General features: G+C 39.0%; 1 protein-coding gene across 2 annotated transcripts in view; it reads right to left on the bottom strand.

Moving 5' to 3' along the window:
* The window catches only part of ITPR2 (inositol 1,4,5-trisphosphate receptor type 2), a 417,609-nt gene that overhangs the window by 122,437 nt on the left and 272,831 nt on the right, over positions 1 to 22,341 (bottom strand). For both annotated transcript variants that reach the window (XM_074357919.1, XM_074357920.1), the window contains 6 exons: positions 17,553 to 17,736; positions 16,615 to 16,871; positions 13,972 to 14,172; positions 11,264 to 11,374; positions 7,273 to 7,368; positions 5,709 to 5,831 (listed from right to left, as the gene is read on the bottom strand). In XM_074357919.1, the coding sequence (XP_074214020.1) occupies positions 5,709 to 5,831; positions 7,273 to 7,368; positions 11,264 to 11,374; positions 13,972 to 14,172; positions 16,615 to 16,871; positions 17,553 to 17,736 (972 nt within the window). The remainder of the gene's footprint in view (positions 1 to 5,708; positions 5,832 to 7,272; positions 7,369 to 11,263; positions 11,375 to 13,971; positions 14,173 to 16,614; positions 16,872 to 17,552; positions 17,737 to 22,341) is intronic.

Here is a 22,341-nt window from a genome sequence, read left to right on the forward strand (position 1 = left end):
GCCTGCAATTCCAAGTTGACAGAGGTAAGTAATGGGTTACTAGATCACCAGATCATCCCAGCCTTATCTGCCCCCCACATCACTCATTCACATGCCTTGTTTGGCCCTGAAGGTGCTTTGAGTTTCGGCTCTGATCTCCTCTGCTAAAGGTCTTTGATGTCCTATATCACACTCATGTGACTCCACAAACCCCGCCCTCATAGACTACTGTTACTCCTAAACTTTGGACTCTGTCTTTAGAGATAAATTAGCATAAGAACTTACCTTTTTATCATTTCTGCATTATGACATGGAAAAGTTAAATAATTAAATACGAAACCTGAATTCATCACACAGGAGAAGAGTCTAGGTGAGCGTTTAACAGATCTCAGGGTGGCGGAAGAAAGCTATCATTAAAACATTAAAGAGCAAATGGATCAGGAAGAAGTACATGTGACTAAGATTTATTAACTTAATTAAAATTTACTAAGAAAAAGTGAACTCCAACGGAAGAATGAATAAACACATATTCAAGTAATTCACAGAATAAACAGAAATGACCAAATCATATATCAAAAGACAGTCTATTTTATTAGTAATCCCAAAGAAGTGGGTTAAAATAAGATCCCTTTTCATCCATAATTCATTAATTCATTCAATGAACAAGCGTTGAGTGGTCACTATGTTCCTGACACTATCAACTTGGCAAAGCTTTTTTTTAATGGTACTAATTGTAGGTTTTACTAAGATGACCACCATCACACTGTGAAAAACAATTTTATAATATGCGTCAAGAACCATAAAATAGTCACTACCCTGAGACCTAGTAATTAAACTTCTTGGAATTTATCCTAGGGAAATAGTCAGTGTATCAGACAGAGATTAATGTATGAGGATGTTAATTATAGCACAATTCATAATATCAAAAACACTAGGAACCTAAATATCTAACAATAAAGAGTGATTAAATAAATTATGGCACATTCAAATGATGAACAATTATGCAGACACTAAAATTACATTTTCAAAGACTATTTAACGACATGGGGAAATGCTGATGAAAATTTTTAAAGCCTATATTTATAAAATAATTTCATATACCCAATTAAAGTGATCCATTCTTTCTTGCCTTAAGTGCCAGGAGTTATTTTTGCTCTCCACAGGTTTGCTATCTAATACTTCTCCCCATCCCACAAAGTACATAATAGTTCTCCATATAGCTCTTAATTCTAGTAGGTATTGAAATCAAGGGCCTCCCTCACACGTTCACTGCAGCATTATTCACAAAAGCCAAGATACGGAAACAACGTAACTGTCAACGGATGAATGGCTAAAGAAGACATGATATGGGTATACAATGGAATCTTATTCAGCCATGAGAAAGGAGTTCCTTCTGTCTGCAACAAGCTGGATGAACACTGAAGGCATTATGCTAAGTGAAATAAGTCAGAAAGAAAAAGACAAATGCTGCATAATACCACTTATATGTGGAATGTAAAAATGACAAACTCAGAAAAACAGAGAGCAGAATGGTAGTTACCAGGGTTTGAGAGCGGGGGCTGCGAGGGGTGGGAATAGGGAGATATGGGAGTCAAAGGGTATAAACTTCCAGTTGTAAGATGAACAAATTCTGAGGATCTAATGTACAGCCCAGTGATTATAGCTAATGACACTGTATCATTAACTGGAATGGTGTTGCCAAGAGAGTAGATCTTAAATGTTCTCAGCATAAAAGAAAGATGGTAATTATGTGGCTGGATTGGGGTGCTAGCTAATGCTAGTTAGGTAACCATTCTCTGATATATAAATGTATCAAATCAACATGTGGTAACCTTTAAACTTACACAATATATGTGTCAATTATATCTCAATAAAGCTGGGGAAGACAATGAAATGAAACAAAATAAAATAAAATAAGAAGTCTCAGAAAAACAGAAATTGCTACATGGAATCAAAAAACCAATCTGGCTTAATATAAGTTAAATTTATCCACAGTACTGGACAATGTTGCAGACAGCGGCAGTGACTGTTCTACACAAAGACAGAAATAAAGAGGAGTCGGGACAGGAAGAAAGCATAATATAAAAGACCAAAACGAGAGCAGAGAGAGGAGGCAGACGCACGAGAAAAGGATGTGGAGGACAGAAAGTCTGAAAGGACACATAGCTGAATTTTAAGGAAATTCTCTGCACAACACTGTGGTATTAAAACTTAAGAAGTTCCCTTTTTAAAGTATTTATAGTTCTATGTAGATCAGACAAGACACTTACAAGAAGCATTATTTGTTTCTTGTAAGACCAACCACAGGAAGGGCCAAAAAGGATGTCATGGTAGAAAAAGCAGAACTATCTCACTACCATGAAAAGAGTAACAACAAAAATTGAAAGTCTGAGGGCACCAAAATAAACTGTCTGTACAAAAGATGATTATACTAAAACTAGGAGGAAGTCGAACCCCAGTTTTGGAATTACTGAACTGTGCAGAGGCAAAAACCAATCTGCATGGTCATCAGCAGGCAGGAGCCAAATGATTCCACGTCCACAGTGAAAACACGTGAAGCCTGGATGCAAGCAAACGCTTGGAGCACAGCTGCTCAGCGCTTCTGAAGCCCTGGTTTCTGGTACCTGGGGCTCGGCGTGGGCGCTGTCTGGACAACAGTTTCATGAAGAATTCAGCAACCATCTTTGGCCTCCTAAGAAACCAGTACAATATCCTGGCCCGAAAAAAAGCCAAATGAGTCACTTGTGGAAAGATAAAAAGAACTCAGCGGGCTCTCTTCTGAGTGAAAAGTGAAGCTTTCATTAAGATTGGTGGGAGGAGTCACCCCACAGAGAATGCATTTATAAAGTGGCAAGGGAACAAGTTCCTGTGTCACTGTAAGAAAATGAGCAGACAGTTGCTTAACTAAGTCACTTCCATCCACTGTTCCATACATTTTGCCATTCCTCCCCTCTCTTTGTGTTCCTCGTAGGGACTCCTGTGGACTCTCATTTCACACTTACCCTCTTAACGATTTAACCACAAGGCCTTAAGTGTTCAGCCAGTCAGTCCCAGTCTCCCCCTTCCCCTCACTCAGTCTGATGTTCTGTTCTTCCTCTTGCTGAAGTCTGGCTTTGTTTACACACCTCTCTGTGGGACCATCCCAGCTCTGCACACTCACCACTGCTTTTCCCACACCCTGGTTCTGCAAAATGCAGAAAGCTCTGTAGAGCCATACAAGCCCCTTTCACATCCATTGTTTTATCTCTTCATTCCAGTAAGATGTTTTTAACCCCTTGTTCCTTTCTGACTGCTTCTGAATCCCCACTCCTTGGATAACTCCACCATAATCTCTGAATCTAGTCTGTTACCTCAAAGCACTTTCATAAGCTCAAATCCATCAAAATCCTTGACCTTTACACTGTCTTCATTTTTGACTCTTTCATACTTAACATCGCTCGTTCAGTCCATTGCTAGCTCTTACATTCCTCTTTATTCTCCATTTTTCTCAGTATCTGCCTTAGCCTGTTTTAGAAATTTGTATTCTCTACTCTTCTATTTAAATCTGCTTAAAACTGAGCTGACCTAAGTCTTTTCTTACTTTGACATGTTTATTGTTATTCATATTATACTGGTAACATGAGGTTGCATTTTCAAACGTCTTCTTCACGGATATGGGATGGTCTGGCTCAAACATCTTCCTCCCTATTGCTTCTAGGGCTGACTTGGCTGGTCTGGTTGTTCATATCCCACTTAAAAACTACATGATCAGGTCTGGTTCAAGTCGCTGCTCACTTGTGCAGAAGGTTAACCTTTCCAGACAGAGCAAGACCAGCTTTCCATCACGAGAACAAGTGTGGCTGTGTTCCCTGACTTCCTTCCTCTGAGACAGATTACTGCTCACTCTGCCCTTCTCTTCTTTGCTGTTTTCCATCCACAACACAACAGCTTCTGAAGTAACTTCCTGATCATGTGAACAACGCTGTGTCACTCTATCTCTGTATCCGTTCTAGGAACCAATATGATTTTACTGTTTTTTAACTGTTTATTTAAAATTTTTAATTTTTAAATTTATTTTTACTGTAATTTAAAAATTTTCTTTTACTATAAAATTTTATTTTACTGTATAGTTATTAAATTAATTTAATTTGATTAATTAAAGTTAATTTAATAAATTAATTTTACAGCTTGTGATATTTTTCTTCCCGCTCACATTCAGTCTCTGGTCGGTCCTTTTCTAGCTGGATGCAGTTCCTGTCACCGGATTTCTTTCTCTCTAAAACTACATACACCCTTTCCACATCCTAAATCTCTGTGTTTTATTTCCTTCAGCTTGTCCTTCATCTTACTTTCAGTTTCTCAATACCTAAAATTCTCTCATCTTCCTGGCTATAAACCCATTTGCTTTTCCCCTTTTCTATTCTATATGTGCGCTCTGCTATACCATGAGGGACCCAAAAATCTTCTCAATGGCACAACTACACCACAAAACAACCACAGCAACTTACATTAATATCTTTTAGAATTTTGACTCCTTTCCTGAATTTTCTGTAAAAATTAAACTCAAGGTTACACCCATTAAGCAGTTATACACAGGACGGGGCAGGGCAAGAAATGTCTAAAGAGGAAACTTGTAACACCTTAAACACACATTGCTGTTTGTCCATTACATCCCAATAAAACTGGAAAAATTTTAAAAAATAAATAATACATCTAGTCAGAGTCTTATTTATACCTATCAGTGTTTGTTCAATTATCTGATAAGATATTTAACATCTATTAACGTTTGTTCAATGATGTACAGGAAACTGGGAAAAGGGAGACTGTCAATGGGAGACAATGACTAGGAAGAGAGGCTGGGAAAGTCTAGAAGCTTAGAGTTCATTCTGTAAAAAAGTGAGAGCGATACAGATGAAATCAAATGGGCCTACTTACACTTCAACTTTTTAACTTCTAAACGACTCTGCGTTAGAAGATGCAAATATAGGGGGAAGGATATAGCTCAAGCGGTAGAGCGTACGGTCAGCAGCCAAGAGGTTAGGGGTTCAATCCCCAGTACCTCCTCCAAGTGGAAATCAATGAGGAAACCTAATTACCTCCCCCACATAAAAACAAACAATCCTAGCCAAAAAAAAAAAAAAAATTGCAAATTTAAAGTTGATCTTTACATCCATGGAATTAAATTGCTCAAACAATTATCAAACCTGTTTTTAGAAGCTACTCTAAAATAGAAATGGTTCCTCTAAAACAATGTCAAACTTAGCCTCATATTTGTTGCAAGTCCTATAAAACCCAGTTTCAGGCGCCGCTTTATGGCTTCTGCAGGAAACACGCCAGCCTACGACTTAAAGAGGCCAGAAGCCTGTTTTGGCTTGAATGCAACCCCTTACTTCACACACTCTGTCTGGTCAGTAGCCTCTTTCCTCTCTCCTTCAAGACCTCCGTTCGCTGCCAGGGTTAACCCTTCCTCAGGCTCTGAGAGGGAACTAGATGCCTCCACCCTGCTGGCCCGGGGTTTTGGCACCAAGTATCCTTTTCTTGTGGATCCGCCCCTAAAGCAGCCCTGGGGGCAGAAACAAGTCCTCTGGGAGCTGCTGCTTCTCTGTGGCCCAGAGCAAGTGCTGTGGTCAAGAGCAAGGGGGTCAAGTGCTGAATGACCGAAGGGACCAGAACTTGAATACACAACAGCAAGCAACGACACGATGTGATTGCCAAGTTGAGCAAAACAACATAAAGACATAAAACGTCACCTGATGGGCCAGAATATAGATGTTGTGTCCGACATCTTTTGGGGAGACGCCATCATCTCCGCCCTCGTCCTCCCCGTGATCGCACTCCAGTCCTTGGTTGTAGGCATTCTTCATCACATCCACCTATCAAACAAACCGAACAGGAACAGCGGGGCTTGAATGCCACCGACAACATGCATTTGCATCACTGATGGGGTACGATTAAAAACTGGAATGCTTCCCAGGACTCGCCAAGTAGAAGAGAATTCTAAATGAAAATGGCCTTGGAAATTATATTTAAATGAACATGGAAGTATTTTCCTACAATATTCCCTGTTTTCCTTGGAAAGTTTTGCTTTGATACCTGAATGCTGACCATGCCAAAGTTCCCATGAAGTAGGGAGGAGACTCTGGAACCCTGATAAGCATCCATTATTTATTAAGGGCCCATTAATAGCAAGAACACACGGTGCCGGACACCGTCGTCTGCCCTGAGGACCCAACAGTGGATACAACAGAGTACCCGCCCTCAGGGAACTTCCTGTCCAACAGGAGAGTCAGCCCGTCAAGAGGCCAACACAACAGCCCGACCTGCAGCAGGGCCAAGGGCGAGGCACTCAGGACGCCCAGGGCAGGGGCACAGACTCAGGCAGGAGGTTGAGGGTGGGCCGCAAAGAAGAAGTAGATGACAGGATAAAAGCGTCACAGGCCAAGGAAGTGGTATTTGCAAAGGGCTACCGCACAGCGCTGTAGTTGAATTAATACATAACTCACTGCCCCACTTAGCCACGCGGATAAGGAATGTCTTATTCCCCTTAGCCCCCTGCCTCGCAGACACTATGCTCTCATTAAATACATGTTAAATCAAATCAAGATCTTCCTCTTGATCTGCCTTCTTCGACTCCATTCCTTACTCTTAAAGAGTGCAAGAGTGCCTTCACATAGCACCAACAATGGTGCTCAAAAGACTGGGACTTAGTCACTGGGGCGCTGACCTAGATGGTCTGAGTTATGTTTTCAATGCTTTTGAAACCCAGTGCTTTTAAAGCATGACGATACTTCTTCTTAATTTCCATGTCACAAGAGAGGCAGAAAATATAACTTCTACCATAGGAAGACACACTAATGATCTCTGTGGATCCCCCATCAGGTCTCTACGCAATTTCCTCTAGGCTGAGCCCTGTGCAACATTTCATTAATAAGAACAAGTACAGAAGATGTTTACTGGAATTCTATTTTCAGAAAGAGGTATCAATGACATTTTTGAGGCAGTACAAATATTTTTATTACACCTTCCTCACCTATATTCCAATACACAAACTAAAGCAAACTACCCCCGACCTCCCCACTCCTGGCACAAACAGCTTGCAGACAGTTTAGTAGAGTGTGACAACCTGGCTTTAAAAAGTGTTTAAAGTGGATAAAACCAATGAAAGATCCAAATCGCACAAGCCTTTGCTAACACGGGCCTCCTGAAGTACTGAAATAACAGTAAAAGTCACTAGACATTCTTCTTGACGTGCACGCTATAAACTGTCCCTTTCAGGTTACCCATTATAAACACAGTTTTCAAAAGTTTTCTTACCAGCTCCCTGGGCCTCATGTTAAAAAGAATTCTCTCTGCATTCTCGCTGTCATGCCTGCTTTCCATGATGGCCAGGAGCAGCTTGGAAGCGTTGTTCTAGAGACACAGATGGAATGGGTGCGCATGAAAACTCTATTTCATGGATTAATGATCCCCTGCATTTGGTTTAATTGAGATTATCAGGGCTATTTCTTTTAACTGAGCAGAATTTTGAACTGCAAATATTTCTGGCTTACTGACACTTTAAAATACAATGTTTTACTTTATTGTCAACACAAAATAAAAATAATCATGAGATATATGTTACAAAGGATATTTCAAATATGGGTGAAAAGGTGTTTTAAACACAAAATTGATTTTATATGTAATGTGTTAAAATATAGTTATATTTTCCTTCAATAATTCCTACATAGTCATTTCTATGATGACATTTTTAACAAGACAGTATGATAAACCAGTGTCACTGACATATTTCACAGAAATAGCATGTAATTTATAAACAATTTAGCACCATTGTTTTTAACATGAAACGTTAACACATATTAGCAAATCAGAATTTTAAATAAATTTGAGCAATAATTAGTGAGAATGAATGTACAAAGTTCTAAATTCATGAGTGAGAAACAAAATATAAATATTTTGGTCTTGTTTTTAATATTTCATTTTATTTACTTATTTTTGTTTGTGGGGGAGGCAATTAGGTTTATTTATTTACTTACTTATTTTAATGGAGGTCCTGGGGAGTGAACCCAGGGCCTGGTGCATGCTAAGCATACGCTCTACCACTGAGCTATATACCCTCCCGACCAACAAAATATAAATTTATTGATCACAGTTTACTCGTTTCCCTATACGGTAGTATATATGCAACATTTTTACCACCCGGGCTGTAGAAGAATAGTATTTTCTATTTTTGTTTAATAGAGAATAAAAATAGTTTGTATTGTCTTTGACGCTTTCTAATCTGGTTTATAAATATATTGTCTCAATCATGTTTACCTAGAGATACCAAAAATGTTTCTGATAGAGTCAATTTATTACCCCAAATGGGTACCACACAGGTACAGAAAGTCTTGGGACCCAAAGCACAATATCCTCCACATTTGGGGTGAAGTTTCTTTATACTGTGTTCTCAATAGTGCTGCCCTAGAATTGTGGCCAACTGCAAGATGACAAAAACTACCTGGGAGATATTTCTATAGTGTTTTTGTAATACTCACTTAAAATAAAAATGTCTACCTCCACACACAATCTTTGACAGGGACACACAAAAAAGGAGAGTCAAATGGCTTTAAGATCCTTCTCAGTGACTCCAAATTAGCATCTTATAGGATTTAAACTTAAACTGAATCAGCTGTTCGGAGATGCACTCATTCACAACACAGATTTTGTTAATGTAGTGCTAATTAACTTAACTGAATAGTTTTAATACCAAATTCTATCCAACCAATTTTTTCTTTCAGAAGTACAGTCTATTGACTATTTTTAAACAACTAGTATTAGCAACAAAGACAATGATGATGATGATGGCTATGGTGACGGTGATGACATCAACATCACTGAGACATCCTGAGATATAGTATTTTGTGGGAAAGGCAGCATTATTTTTCTGTTCCATTTTCAATTTTTGCAGATCTGTGCTAATTCTTAAGTTCCTTTTTCACAGTCTAGCATCCCATACAGACAACATAAGCAAAAAAATAAGGTTCCAGGATTAGTGGGGAGCGTAGATCCTCAGAGCAGTCTGAATTGACCGCATAGAATTGAGGCTTACAACCCTGGCAACGCTAACAGTACTCTCTAACGAACCTCACTCGGCAGGCCCAATGTATAACGGCTTCAAAGCACACTCAATCTCAGAATGCTATTGGCAATATGGTATTTTTTCTAGCCATTTTTTTTCACACCATGTTGGAGGAATAGAAATCTTATAAATGACGTACCGAAATCTGAATCAATTTGAAAGTACAAGAGCCTGTGTGCACTAAGAAATCAAATGTGTGTGTTAATAGAAGATTTTTTTTCCTAAATGAAGCTCGTCCTTAGAAGGGGGAAAAAAAAAAAACCAACAACAATCACAAAAATACCTACCTAGTTATAAACTCAGCACTTCTTAGTTCCAGATCAGTTATGAAATATAAATTAAAAGGGGCAAGACACATGCATGAAAAATCCATAAAATTATATATTAAATGAGTAAAGTTAAATATATTTAATATTATAACTGATTAAGTAATTAAATTTAGGGGCAATGATATAAAACAAAACCTAAACATTTTTAATATGGCATCTTTATAATGTTCCAGAGAATTTATAATTAAAAGCGTCCTACCCATCCCTTCTAAAATTTGCCAATATACTATACCATTCTGTCTTTAACATTATTTTCATATTAGCCATATGTGCAAAGCCTCATAGATTATTTAGAAAGGTACACGCACCACTTTCTTAAAGAAAACTTTAAGAAAATCTTTCAAGTCAAATCCATTCACTTTGTATTTTATACATACCCTGATGTGTCCAACTGCCATAATTTGAAAAGGTATACATAAATTGTGCTTAGCAACAAGTGACATTTTAAAGGACCTTTTTTCAAAAAAAGTTTTCATTTGAACAGCCAAGAGTATGTCTGTGCTGTTAAGTCACTTCCCATAATTGAGCTTTTTTCACATAGGTCTGAATTTGTACATAATCTGTATGCCTGTGTTTCATTTTAAATTGATGAATCCTTTAGTATTTTCCCTCATTAACGTATATCAGTTAAAAACGAGACTTAAAGGTCTAGTGTTTAAGATTTAAAAAGCCAAAAGCCAAGGCTTCTATATGCTGTTTCTTTATAAATTATGGTTAAGGATGAATTTAAGATAAAATAAAGATTTTTCTAGTAACTCAAATTAAGCTGTCTGTCATAGGCCGAGGGTGGCTTTACCACCTGAAGCATGAAGCTAATGAGGAAAAAGACACAAGTTCATTCCACATAAAGCTCACCTTCTTTCTAAGCTATGAAGAGAAGGACCCAAAGCTAATACATATTGCAAACGAAAATAGTGAAATCATACAAATTTATCTCTTTTTTTGCTTTTTAAGAGCCATTAGCACGATCTCCACATAAGTAGGACAAACACGTACTCCACTACACACCTAAATCTACATTTAGAAACAGAATCACAAAAATATCATTTCTAGTCTTCTTGGTCGTAAATTTCTCCATACAAAGTTAAACTTTAGACTCTCTGCGATACTGGACAGACCTAGCTTTACAGAAACATTTTATTTAACCTATGATTTTTAAACCTGTTTAACACCAAACATATGTGGTCTTTAATAATTCATCTAAGTTGACTATCTTGCCTTTGTATTTGGGATTTATATAGTTTCTTGGGTAATATTCATTTCTATTTGTTCTATTTGAACAAAAGTTGAAGAAAAATTTTTAATGCCATTGTGGTCCTGACCTCTGATACACGGAAGTGCTGGGAAGTGTGTGCATGGCTTAGTGTATTTGTGGGGAAAAAAAATAAGATTCTAGGATAAAAGAAAACAAATTTTAGAAAAAAGAGAGACATAGAACAAAAACGCAGCCCTCCACTGCCATAGTCTAATTCACCGTGACTTCTAGATAGAATTCTGTAGTCAAGATGAATTAAAAATACATGGTGTAGGGAATCTTCAGCACCTTTTGCTTCTCTATATAACGAAAAATATAAAATAAGAGCAGAAGAAAAGGAGCGAAGCAAAGTGGGTGCGAAAAAAACTTGCAGTAATACAGCCCCCAACTAACATTATCTTGAATCATATTTGACGTTTTATCAGAAATTGAGTGCTTCCTGTGCTTTTTACTATCTCTTTCTGTTCAATTCATTAGTTGACAATATGACAATACCTTATTTTTTTCACGAGACGTACCTGAAGATTTAGAGTCAACTCTGAAAGAGAGTTTTATAGAGAGAATGTCATTCCCCACTCCCCCCAGATAATGGCTTTACTCTACCTTTAGCTGGAGCACCAGGTCCATTCGGTATTTACCAAGAGGGTTGATGTCATTTAGAATCAAAGCAATGATGATATCAATCCCATTAGATTCGTGGGTAGCAATACATGTCTAGAAAACAAAATGTTTACAAAATAACATTGCATTTACCACATAAGAACACTAGAAGCCATGACATAAAGTAACACAATCACCTTGGCTTTCTGACCTTTAAAATATAAAGATTTAACTTTGAGATTAAATCAGGGATCAGTCAAAGGTTTAACTTTGACTTATTCTTTTGCATAGAGTCTGACTATTAACTGATTAGCATTAATTAAATGGCTTTGTATGAAGAACACAGAGAGACTGTGTGAAACAGGTATCTTTAAAAATGAACCATTTTTACAGGATTTCAAAAACAATGGTCAAGTAAAATACTCTGATACATTTAATATGCCTTTCATTAGAGGAATTACTTAATTTAGAATTTTAACATCTGATCTATCCTGGCTAAGAGAATATTCCCATTTATAGGTTTGTAAGTAAACTTTATTGGTACTGATGAAGCATCTTTATTTATCCGCTACTTAATGCGATGTGAGTAACGAGTGATGCTGTTGATGGTCCCTGGCAGCAGACAGGAATATAGGTACCTCCTGACATTTTGAAGACATCCTGTCAATTATGGTGGTTGAGGGAAAAGCTCAGCAGATTCCCTAAACTTAAAGTGATTTATAGAGAGATACGACTTGGGAAAAGTTTATAGAAGATCCTGAGAGATAAGTGTCAGTATTTTGAAGGTTAGGGTCTACTGTGCTAGGACTCCAAATTTAATTCATTTTATACAACTTGAAAATCAGGAACTTGTGGGCTGGAATTTATGGAACTACATCTTACCGTGTAGCACCCAGCGTCAAGGGGTTTGAAAAACTGAAACCCAGTGAAATAAATGAGAAAAGAATAAAATCAAGGTAACTCTGAAAGGATTGTTATTTTTCAGAATGGGCTTCATTTCTCCCTTCTAACAAGGAAATTTTTACTCCCCTGACACCAAGGAAAGGTGTTTTCCATTCATCTTTTACATTTTCTGAGTTTCTTCTGATATTAAAATATTTGCTAAACTTATGAGGAATCAATTTGCAGGTCACTTCTGGAATTTGCTAGCAACTTCCTTTCCTTTCACACCTTTTTCAGAGCATACGGTTCATAGTAAGTGTATCTTTAGAGCATGTGGAGTCCATGTTATTTTACTATTAGTTTCTACTTTCAGAGCTTACCTAATTTACTAAATTACTTTCAAAACTCAGTCTCATTTTCTTAAAAGACCAAAAGTGGAGAACATATGTTTTGTGTTATAGATATACATGTTTTTAACCAACACCGCCACCAAATCTCTGTATTTGCATATTTTTCCCTAACTTTAAATCAATAGTTAGGTTTTCCTGTATCATTGCCCTAAGAGAGTGGAAATATAATACAGGGCAAAATCCACAAATTCTTTTACTGTGACACATGTATATTACAGACGGGGAAAGAGTATCCCCATGACAAATTGTTTATATCAGTGATTGTGTTTTTGTTCCATATACCTATGTAGGTACATGTCTGTGTGCGTATATGTCTACACATACATGTCATATAATTTGCAGTAGAAAAGCAAATTTCTTTTCCCCATTTCTTTTCTATTTTAGGCACTGATATTTGGTCTCAATGGCTTCTTTAAAATTTATATCCAGAAATGTTGGTGGTTTGAAAAGTCTTTCAGGGTGGATCTATGCTTGTGATGGCAGCCCCGTAAACACTTGAGTGGATGTGAACAGCCAATTAATAAACCCCAGGGTGGCCCCCCTCCCTTTACTAACCCAAGTGTTCTATCTTGTGCTCCATCTATGTGTCTGCGATATCCAAGAAAATGGAATCAGAGACAAACACTCTGGAAGAGGGAGTGGAAACTTTGCCCTGGAAAATGTAACACAGTCAAAGGCATACCCTGTGTAGACGCAACCACAAGTCCTGAGTTTTAAGAATAGCTCTACAATTTAACAGAGTCATGCACTCTGAGATTCCGGAATATCACTCAAATTTCTGAGTCAGAACCTACTCATCAGCAAAATGGGAACAACATTACCTATTTCATAAGTATACTGCGACTATTGAGGAGGTAACACACACGACCCACTGCAGGGGAACCAAAGAAGCCAAAGCGAGCTGATTCCACAAATCCTGGAAAGAGTCACTAAAGATGAAAACTAACCAACGATGAAGAAACATATTCTACTCTTTCTGATGTCTCATTTTTTTTTTTAACTAGAATGTTTTCATGGGAAATTTTCTTTTATGATGACATTAAATTTAAATACGGCATAGTGTTTGCTGGTCTATAATTCAGTCTGTGTATGTTTTGCTAGGAAAGTAAAACTGTCTGGCAAAGCAAGAAGAAAGAGGTTTTAAATGCACATGAAGCTGGGCTCCTTCACCAATTCGATCCTTCTGCTGACTGGTCCGAATACCAAGTTTATACTGTACAGCACAGGGAACTATATTTGATATCTTGTAGTAACTCAGGGTGAAAAAGAGTATGAAAACGAATATATGCATGTTCACATATGACTGAAGCCTTGTGCTGTACGCCAGAAATTGACACAACAATGTAAACTGACTATACCTCAAAAAAAAAAAAAAAAGAATACTTTTGCATTCATTTGAGGGGTTGTTCTCATGGTTACCTGATTTTCATGGCACGGGCCCTGGCAGTACTCGGTCAAGCTCTCCAGGGTCTGGTTGACCAGCACTACATTCTTCTCATTGATGTAGAGGCCCAGTAGGCCCAGGCCGCCGGTCGTGCTCCCACAGATGCAGTCCAAAAACTGGAGGGTCTCACAGACAAGGTTGTAATTTGTTTTGTTGTTTTGATTCCTCAAGAAGTTCTAAAGGCAAAAGAAAACATACCAGAGGGGTTAAAAAAAAAATTCACTCTGCTAATTGTTTTCAGTTCTATCTCTGTGTTTTTCTAACTTGAAAGGATCCCCATGGCAATGCAGAACGAAACTGCTCTTTATAAAGAAGCATTCACATTTATTAAATTTCTCCTGGGCTTAAGAAAAAAAAAGATGCATTTTTTTCAAGCGTCTGTATTTATCAGTGTAGTTCATAACAAATGTTTCTCAGTGTCATTATCTTAAAACTATACACAAAGGGCAAGAGCAAGAGGTAACAGGACAAGGAGAAGGGAAAAGGAAACTAGAAAGAAGTTCATTAGGGGAAGAAGCAATCAAGTATTCAACTGAGTGATTCCTTATGATCAGCGCAGCTTCAGTGAATCACGCGACCATCACGGAGGGCAACGGAAGCACCTATTAAAATTTTCAGCTAACATACAACTATAAAGAGGATCACGGCACACTGCCTGCAACAGCCAAAAACTGAAAACCATCACAATACGACTGAGTTAATAAATTACTGTACATCCAAATACTGAAATATGTCACAGCTATAAAAATGAGTTACTTCAATCCATACCGATACAAACATAATCTAGCGATAAGTCATTTAGCAATATGTCTTATTACCGTATTATTATGCAAGTGGAGGAACATTATATTCTGCAGGTGTGTTTTTATAAAGGTTTACATGTATCGATCAATATGCTTATATGTGCATGAAAACTTCTAGAAAGAAACACAACCTGTTAAGAGTAATTTCTTTGGGGGAGTAGAGCTGGTGAAAGGTAAGCAAAGAGGGAAATTTCCATTTTTAAATTTAATTTATTTCTCACTTTTCTTACTTTAATTTCCTATTTATTTATCTGAATTCAGTTCTACCAATTATTCTTTTTTAGTTTGTGTTTGTGATTTATTTCCCAATTTGTTGTCTTGTGGCAAAATACACATAAAATTGACCATCTTAACCATTTTTAAGTGTATGCAGTTCAGTGGTACAAAATATATTCATAATGTTGAGCTACCGTCACCATCTTCCATTTCTAGAATTCTTGTCACCTGGTAAAACTGAACTCATACCTGTTAACAATTCCCATTTTCCACCCCCTAGGCCTTGACACCTACCCTTCTACTTTCTGTCTTCATGATTTTGACTACTCTACGGATCTCATCCAGGCAGAATCATAGTATTTGTCTTTTTGTGACTGACCTTTTTCACTTAGTATTTGTCCCAAGGTTCACACATGTGGTAGCACATGTCAGAATGCCCTTCCTTTTGAAGGCTGAATAATATTCCCTTTTATTTATATACCCCATTTGGTGTATCCATTCATCTGTCAGTGGACACTTGGGCTGCTTCCACATATTAGTTATTGTGAATAATTCTATCATTTATTCTTATTAAAACAAAACTATTTTATAAGTAGCATTTTCCAAATTGTTTGATCCCACATCCCTATCAGTAAAATGTGTGACCACTTACTGTATGTCTTCTTCCCAAATGGACAGACCACACAGGTCGGGGTAAGCACACAGGCCATATCCAGTGTCCTCCCTCTGGAAGTCAAGTCTCTGGCCTTTGCCTGCTCACAGCTCTGCAGTGGTCCCCTCCAAGTTGTGGGGGGGTGGCCCCCAAGTGTCATGGCTGAATTTCTAAGGGTCTCATCTCCTTGGAGGATATTTAATTCAATTCCTATGAATCTACCAACTCTCACCAGTTCAGAACACCTGCACTTCAGATGCTTACTAGAGAACACAGCTTCAAACTCTGCTGTCTCTCTAATACTGATATGTGCTCTTGGAAATGATGTGACCTTTCACGTGGTTTTGCTACAGTGGTGTAAGCAGTGTGTACAAATGATGCCCAAAAAGGGGGGCCAAAATTCCTAGGCACCCCTAAGTTCATCTATTTGACAAAGGAAAATGTACCAAAGAAGATGTAAGACCAGAATTAAATTCTTTATAAAGGTTATCTACCTTCACTGTTGGAAAAAATCCTCTTCTATATTAACTCTGTTTCTAATAAATACATATAAAGATACTCCGTATCCTCGCTCAAGAAATACAAACTAAGTTGGAAATGAGGAAAGCCCCCAGAGTCTATAAAACTATGAAAGGTACAGATGAGGTAAATGTGACCTTACTCAGCAAATCCCAGAGTCCTAGGATAAGATGAAACCCATCAAGGCCAAAAAGATTTGAGCTGAGGATGCAAAGGACGACACGGTAGCAGCCTGTTTCATGCATAAAGGAATTTTCCTCTTCTTTTTCTTCACTCAGATACCAAAGTTCCTCCCCACTTTAGAAGAGCACTATTGTTTTTATTATCTCTCCAAAACTCCCTCCAAAACTACTTGTCCGTTTTATTTGAATTTAATGACCTCGGATCACAGGCTGGACACTCAGCTTTCCCACAGAGAGAACACATACCTGCAGCTCCCGATTGTGATTCTCACAGAGTAACTGAAGAAACCTCAGGATCGGCTGCATGATGGCAATGGCAGGACTCATGGTCACCTCCTCGGCAGACTTGTCCTCGGCGTTTCCCACCTCGGAGCCTGTGCACATGATGTCTATTTCCGGATCCATCTCTCTTCTGTACACGCAGTATGCTTTGGATGTTGCCGAAGAAGCTTCTGTTAGTTGCCCTTTCATTCCTTCTTTTAAATGTAATGATGAATCTCTTACTGAAAATAAAGCAGTACTCTTAGATGGATGAATTAAACTTCCTTTCGCTAATTAAAAAAGAAGACAACCAGTTACCTCAGAGTCTCTAACAACTGAATTTAAAATCACCTGACAAGAGATGCAACAATTTCCCAAAAAGAACCCGAGGTAGCAACTAAAACTTTAAACTTGCACTGGAATATTAGAAAAAGATCTCAATGCTTAGCCAATATTAGAAGGGCTCTTGTCTTCCTGATATAAAATATGAGTTCTTGAATACAAGAAGGTAGCAAATTGGGCAAATTTCAAAATGCTAAACTTTATACACTTTATATTTACTATCCTGATGACCTTGTTACTCCAAATACCAAGAATCTTTTGTAGAGTGTAGTGCTGTAATTTCCATTCTTACAGTTTAACTCGCATGAATGGTCAAAAGGTCTGGGGAGTCGTCCTTCAGCATGAATTCCACCATGAAATCAAACATTTTCATGTCACTGGTTGCTCTGCACTGATAATCTCTTCTTTGGGCTCCTACAGAGCTGTTTCAAGGTCAGCCCCGTGATCATAATAATTCAAGGATGGAATTCCGTACGCAGAGGCACAGTTGGGATAATTAGGTAAAGAGAAGCGAGATCCAAGGAGAGTGTCATTCTCTTTTCCCTCATTCTGTTCTCCCAAATACCCAGCCATTTCTTTACCTCTCATTCGTGGGCCAGACGTCATCAGCTCATTGTCATCATCCCGCTTTTTGTTACCTAAGTCTATGGTGTTAACCGTCACTGTTGACCTGATCTCTTTCTGAGCAGCCTTCATTCGGTCATACAGAACTTTGAAGAATTTTTCTGACTTTTTTTGTTCATGCAACTGCTGGTAGAAGGAATACTGCAAGAAAACATATTTTAAGATGTCAATACCCAAGGGGAGAAAAACAGTGTTTTTAATGTTTGAAATAAACATAAGCATTATGGACAAAAGCCCATATTTAATGCGCCGCCTATCATTATTTCATGCACTGACAGCTCTGCCAGTCTCCTGTACCACTTACTGTGTACTAACAAGAGCTTGTCTTGACATAGCACTTCCCACTAAAACCCAACAGAATTTCACATTATTTAATTTATATTTATTGTTTTCAAAATTTACAAGAGCACCGTAAGACATATGCAAGGAGCTCTTCGATTTTTACATTATCATAAAGTCATGTTTTGATTCCACATATATTTATTGTGGGCCTACTATGTGCCAAGCCCCATGTTGGTACCAGGGATAAAACAAACAGAGAAAACAGCTGTAGTCCCTGCCCCCTCATGACATTGTGATTGATCTAGAGCGGAAGACAGCCACTAATCTGATATTCATCCTGCACAAGCGTGAGTCTACAAAGAGTTATTTTTCTCTTTACCTGAATTATAGTATATTTCATTTAGCACACGTTACCATGGCAACCGCACTCGCAGGAACCCACTGATAAATGGGCACTAAGTTCTTCTGGTACTTCATTAGCTACATTGCTTTGCATAGGGTCCAGGACAAGCCCACCATAAAGGGCATAAAATGAATTCTGCTTTAGGGTAAATAATGACGGAGGAAGGATTCAAACCCAAAGTAGGATAAAGCATATCTCAATGAGAGGTGGAACCACTGAACCTTGAGGCTATCTGCCTTAATCACTGTCTGCTTCGTGACTTATGGAAGCATTAAGAAGAGGTAGGAGACAGGAAAGGTGATACATTCTGGAGAAGACAGGGTTTGCACTGGGAGAGGAAACTAAGTTATTAAGGCTAAAACCATGGGATAGACAGAACATAAACAAGAGAAATAAAGTTTAAAAATGAATACAGGTAATTCCAGTAACTGTACTGGAAAAAAAAAGAGTTATATAATCTTGATGAGAGACAACGTGAAGAAAACATCTGAAAAAATAATGATTTCCTGATCAAGTAGAACTGACCATAATTCAATAAATCTAAACAGCCAGTTCTGGGCAGTCTGGCTCCTGCAGATCCGCTTCCCTGAAAGGATGCCTGAAGCCATGACTCCCAGGTCCTGGGACTTGCAGGTGAGACTCTAACTGACGTCAGGTCTTGAAATGGACGCCTGTCCTGTAATTTCTGATTTGGGTGATGCATAGTCACAGAGTGCTTTATGAAGTATTAAAGTCAGCTTCATGCCTATGAGGGGGAAACTCTAAGCAGAGGGCTAGCAACAACGCAGGAAAGCTGGCCAAAAAAGCCACAGTAACCATAGCAACCGCCGTCAAACAGTCGAGCTGGTTCTGTTAACTCAGAGGCGAAACGCAGCATTCAGAGACCTCGATGGTCCCACAAGTTAGACTGACGCTTGCACCCTAATATTTCCAACATGATGAGTTAGAAGTAGAAGGGGATTCCTATAGATTAATGAGGAAGTTACAGGAACTTTGTGGTTCTATTAAAGTTTTATAATTTATGTTGTCCCTTGACATATATTATCCATTGATTCTTTCAGCACAACTGTGTGATGAACAGAGAGTGTTCATATTTCCGTTTTATAGAGCAATAAAATAAGGTTTGGTGAATGTAAAGGACTTGCCCAATATTACATAAGTAGTTAGTGGTAGAGCTAGGATTTAAAACTAGATTCTCTGATTCTAGATCACTGAATTTATAAAATAATCCTGTAAACTCAAAATAACAGATTATTTACATAGACTACACCGTTCAAAAACCAAGGTTTGATGGGGGAAGATACAGCTCAGTGGTAGAGCGCATGCTTAGCATGCATGAGGTCCTGGGTTCAAGCCCTAGTACCTCCATTAAAAAAAAATATATATATATATATATATATACACACACACACACACCTCCCCCCTACACAAACAAAACAAAGAGAACTGCTGCTCCCCAAGAAATAAAAAAAAATCAGATTTCAAGGGAAATAACTGAAAAAAAACCAAGGTTCTACAAAGCTGAACAGTATGATTTTAATAAAGATAAATGGTATGTTTTTATATATGTAAATAATCTCAGCAGGTTGCATCACAATTTCTCTCACAAAAGATGTGGGTTTTGATTAGGAAACTACCTCCAGACCCTTCAGAGCACAAGGGGAAACTTGAAGGATTTTTTTAGGAGCCAAGGGTGATAGATAAACAGATCTGTGTGACGCAGAAGGACTTTCCCCCAAGGGGGAGGCGGGGGAGACTAGAAATGAGAGGGCAGAGAAGAGGGTTAAAGTGGGGGAACCAGAGAGACGGAGGAAGACGAGGGCGTGACGCAGGGGGATCAACCAGTGAAACTTGCCAGGGCAAGGAGGCAGGAGGTCATTTTAGAAAGGAGATGTTCAGAGTGGCTAAGAGCACGGGGTCCAGTCCAAGCTTTATCTCTGACTTGCGGTGTGAGTTTGGGTTTATCTCAGATCTTCTTTGGTTACCGCCCAGGCTGTCGTGAGGATTAACCATGTTAATACACAGAAATCACTAAGAGCAGCACCTGGTATTTAGGAAATATTACCTTCATTACTGCTATTATTAGTGTGTAATTTGAAATTGTAATATAACCACTTCCTCTCTCCCCACCTCAACCAACCTTTAATAAAGGATATTAAACATATAAATAGATTTATGTAGCTAGGAGGGTAGAAATTTAAAAAGGGGTTCAGATTCCTGTCTCAGAATGACACAAGCTGGGCGTCAAGATAATTCAGGAACTAAGAAAGCAAGACAGGAGTGGCCAAAAAGACTGAGAATGTGACCTACCCGCCGCCTCTCCCCCGGGCCCCGCCCAGGGATATTGGCAGAAGTCTTGGGGAGGAGGGTTTCGACCGAAGAAGGACAAGGATTCAAGCTGATCTCAACTAGACCTCTCAGGGCCAGAGCACAGAGCTGACATCTGGGTTACATACACAGTGATGTAGGTAAGAGAGAAACCTGAGTGGGGGAAGGCTGGTAAACGAGATTCTCATCACCCCTCTTAAAAGAAGACTTTCAAAAACAAAAGTCATTGAATGTTATACCGAAAGCATGGTAGGTATAAAGAACATGACACGATCCCTACTTGACAGAAGACGACATTTCACTGGAGAGACAGGATGTTATGTGAACCACAACCACAGCAGCAAAGGCAAAGTGACAAGTGAGTATTAAAGAAACAAGTGTTATGGAAGCTCAGACAAAGGAGTCTTCCCAAAGGCCCCAGCCACATAGGGAAGACTTGTAAATGAAGTAGAATTTGATTTGGACCATTCCCTTGTAGAGCCATTCACTCCTGAACGTTTATTGAACCCCTAGGCTGGGCCAGACATGGTGCCAGACACAAGAGATGCAAAGATGGAAAACACAGAGTCTCAGCCTTTGAGGATTCCTAATTTACACTCACAAAAAGGCGCAGTAAAGTGGCAGAAATGCTGCTGAAGACGCCTTCAGGACACAGCAAGAGCACACAGTAACCAGGGGACAATTCTGCCCAGTGGGGCATGGGATCAGAAAAGGCTCCCAAGAGAAGTTCATAAGCTGAGACCTCAAAGAGGAGAAGTGATATGAGAAACGGCACCAGGCATCCGAGCAACTACAGAGAGCCGAGTATGGCTGGTGCGCGCGGGAGAGGATGGAGGAGGGAAGGGATGCACTGAGAAAGGGAAGCTGGGAAACTGGAAGAGGTTGGACACTGAAGGATCTCATGGACTATGGTAGGGAGCTTGCCTTCACAGGCAAAGTGACTGATTTTAAGCAGGAGAATAACATGTGTTTTGGAAAGAGACAAGATGATTTTTTTAGTATTTAATTAGATGTGGCTTCTACTTGCCATGAATCGAGAACATGAATGCCGGAATTTCCAATTAGTTGTAAGCACAGTTTCCTTCCTGATCAAGGCAAACCTGGAAATATCAGGTTAGCGAGCAGCGGGGCTAGGAGGATGGTGCCTGATTCCTTGGAACACTTCCCAGCTCTTGGGATCACACAGCCAGCTCTGCCTTTGGGTGTGGGGCAGCTGGGCAGGACTTGCCAAGTGAAACGTGTGCCTCCTGGGAACAGTGGTCTGATCCTGCAGGCAGGTGAGCACGTCGCTGACTGGAGGGGAGCACTGAACAGGTGAATGATGACTTTCAACTCACCCCTTCCTGAGCCGAATGAGCAAACAGAACGACAAAAGAAGAGACGGTCCTTTTCTCCCCACACCAGTGAAAGCTACACCTACTCAGAGCACCCGGTTAACGAGCACTGGGAGATTTGCGGCAGCAAGCGAAGGTACTGTACTAAGCTTCTAAAACGGTGACTGGGAGGGGATGTGTGAGATGGGTGATGAAGGTTACTGAAAGCTGTTTGAATGCCAGATGCTGTGTGAGAAGTTTATTTATATATATTACCTCACTTAACTAATGCATTTAATTCTTTTTCTTTTACATTTAATTCTTAAGATGAGTCAAAATGTTGTTCCAATCTGCCAAAAGTCAGCCTAAAATTTCCCTAAGCAAACCCAGAATTTCTGGTATAATGTTAGAAAGGATGCT

Source organism: Camelus bactrianus, chromosome 34 (assembly GCF_048773025.1).
Source record: "Camelus bactrianus isolate YW-2024 breed Bactrian camel chromosome 34, ASM4877302v1, whole genome shotgun sequence".
NCBI lineage: Eukaryota > Metazoa > Chordata > Mammalia > Artiodactyla > Camelidae > Camelus > Camelus bactrianus.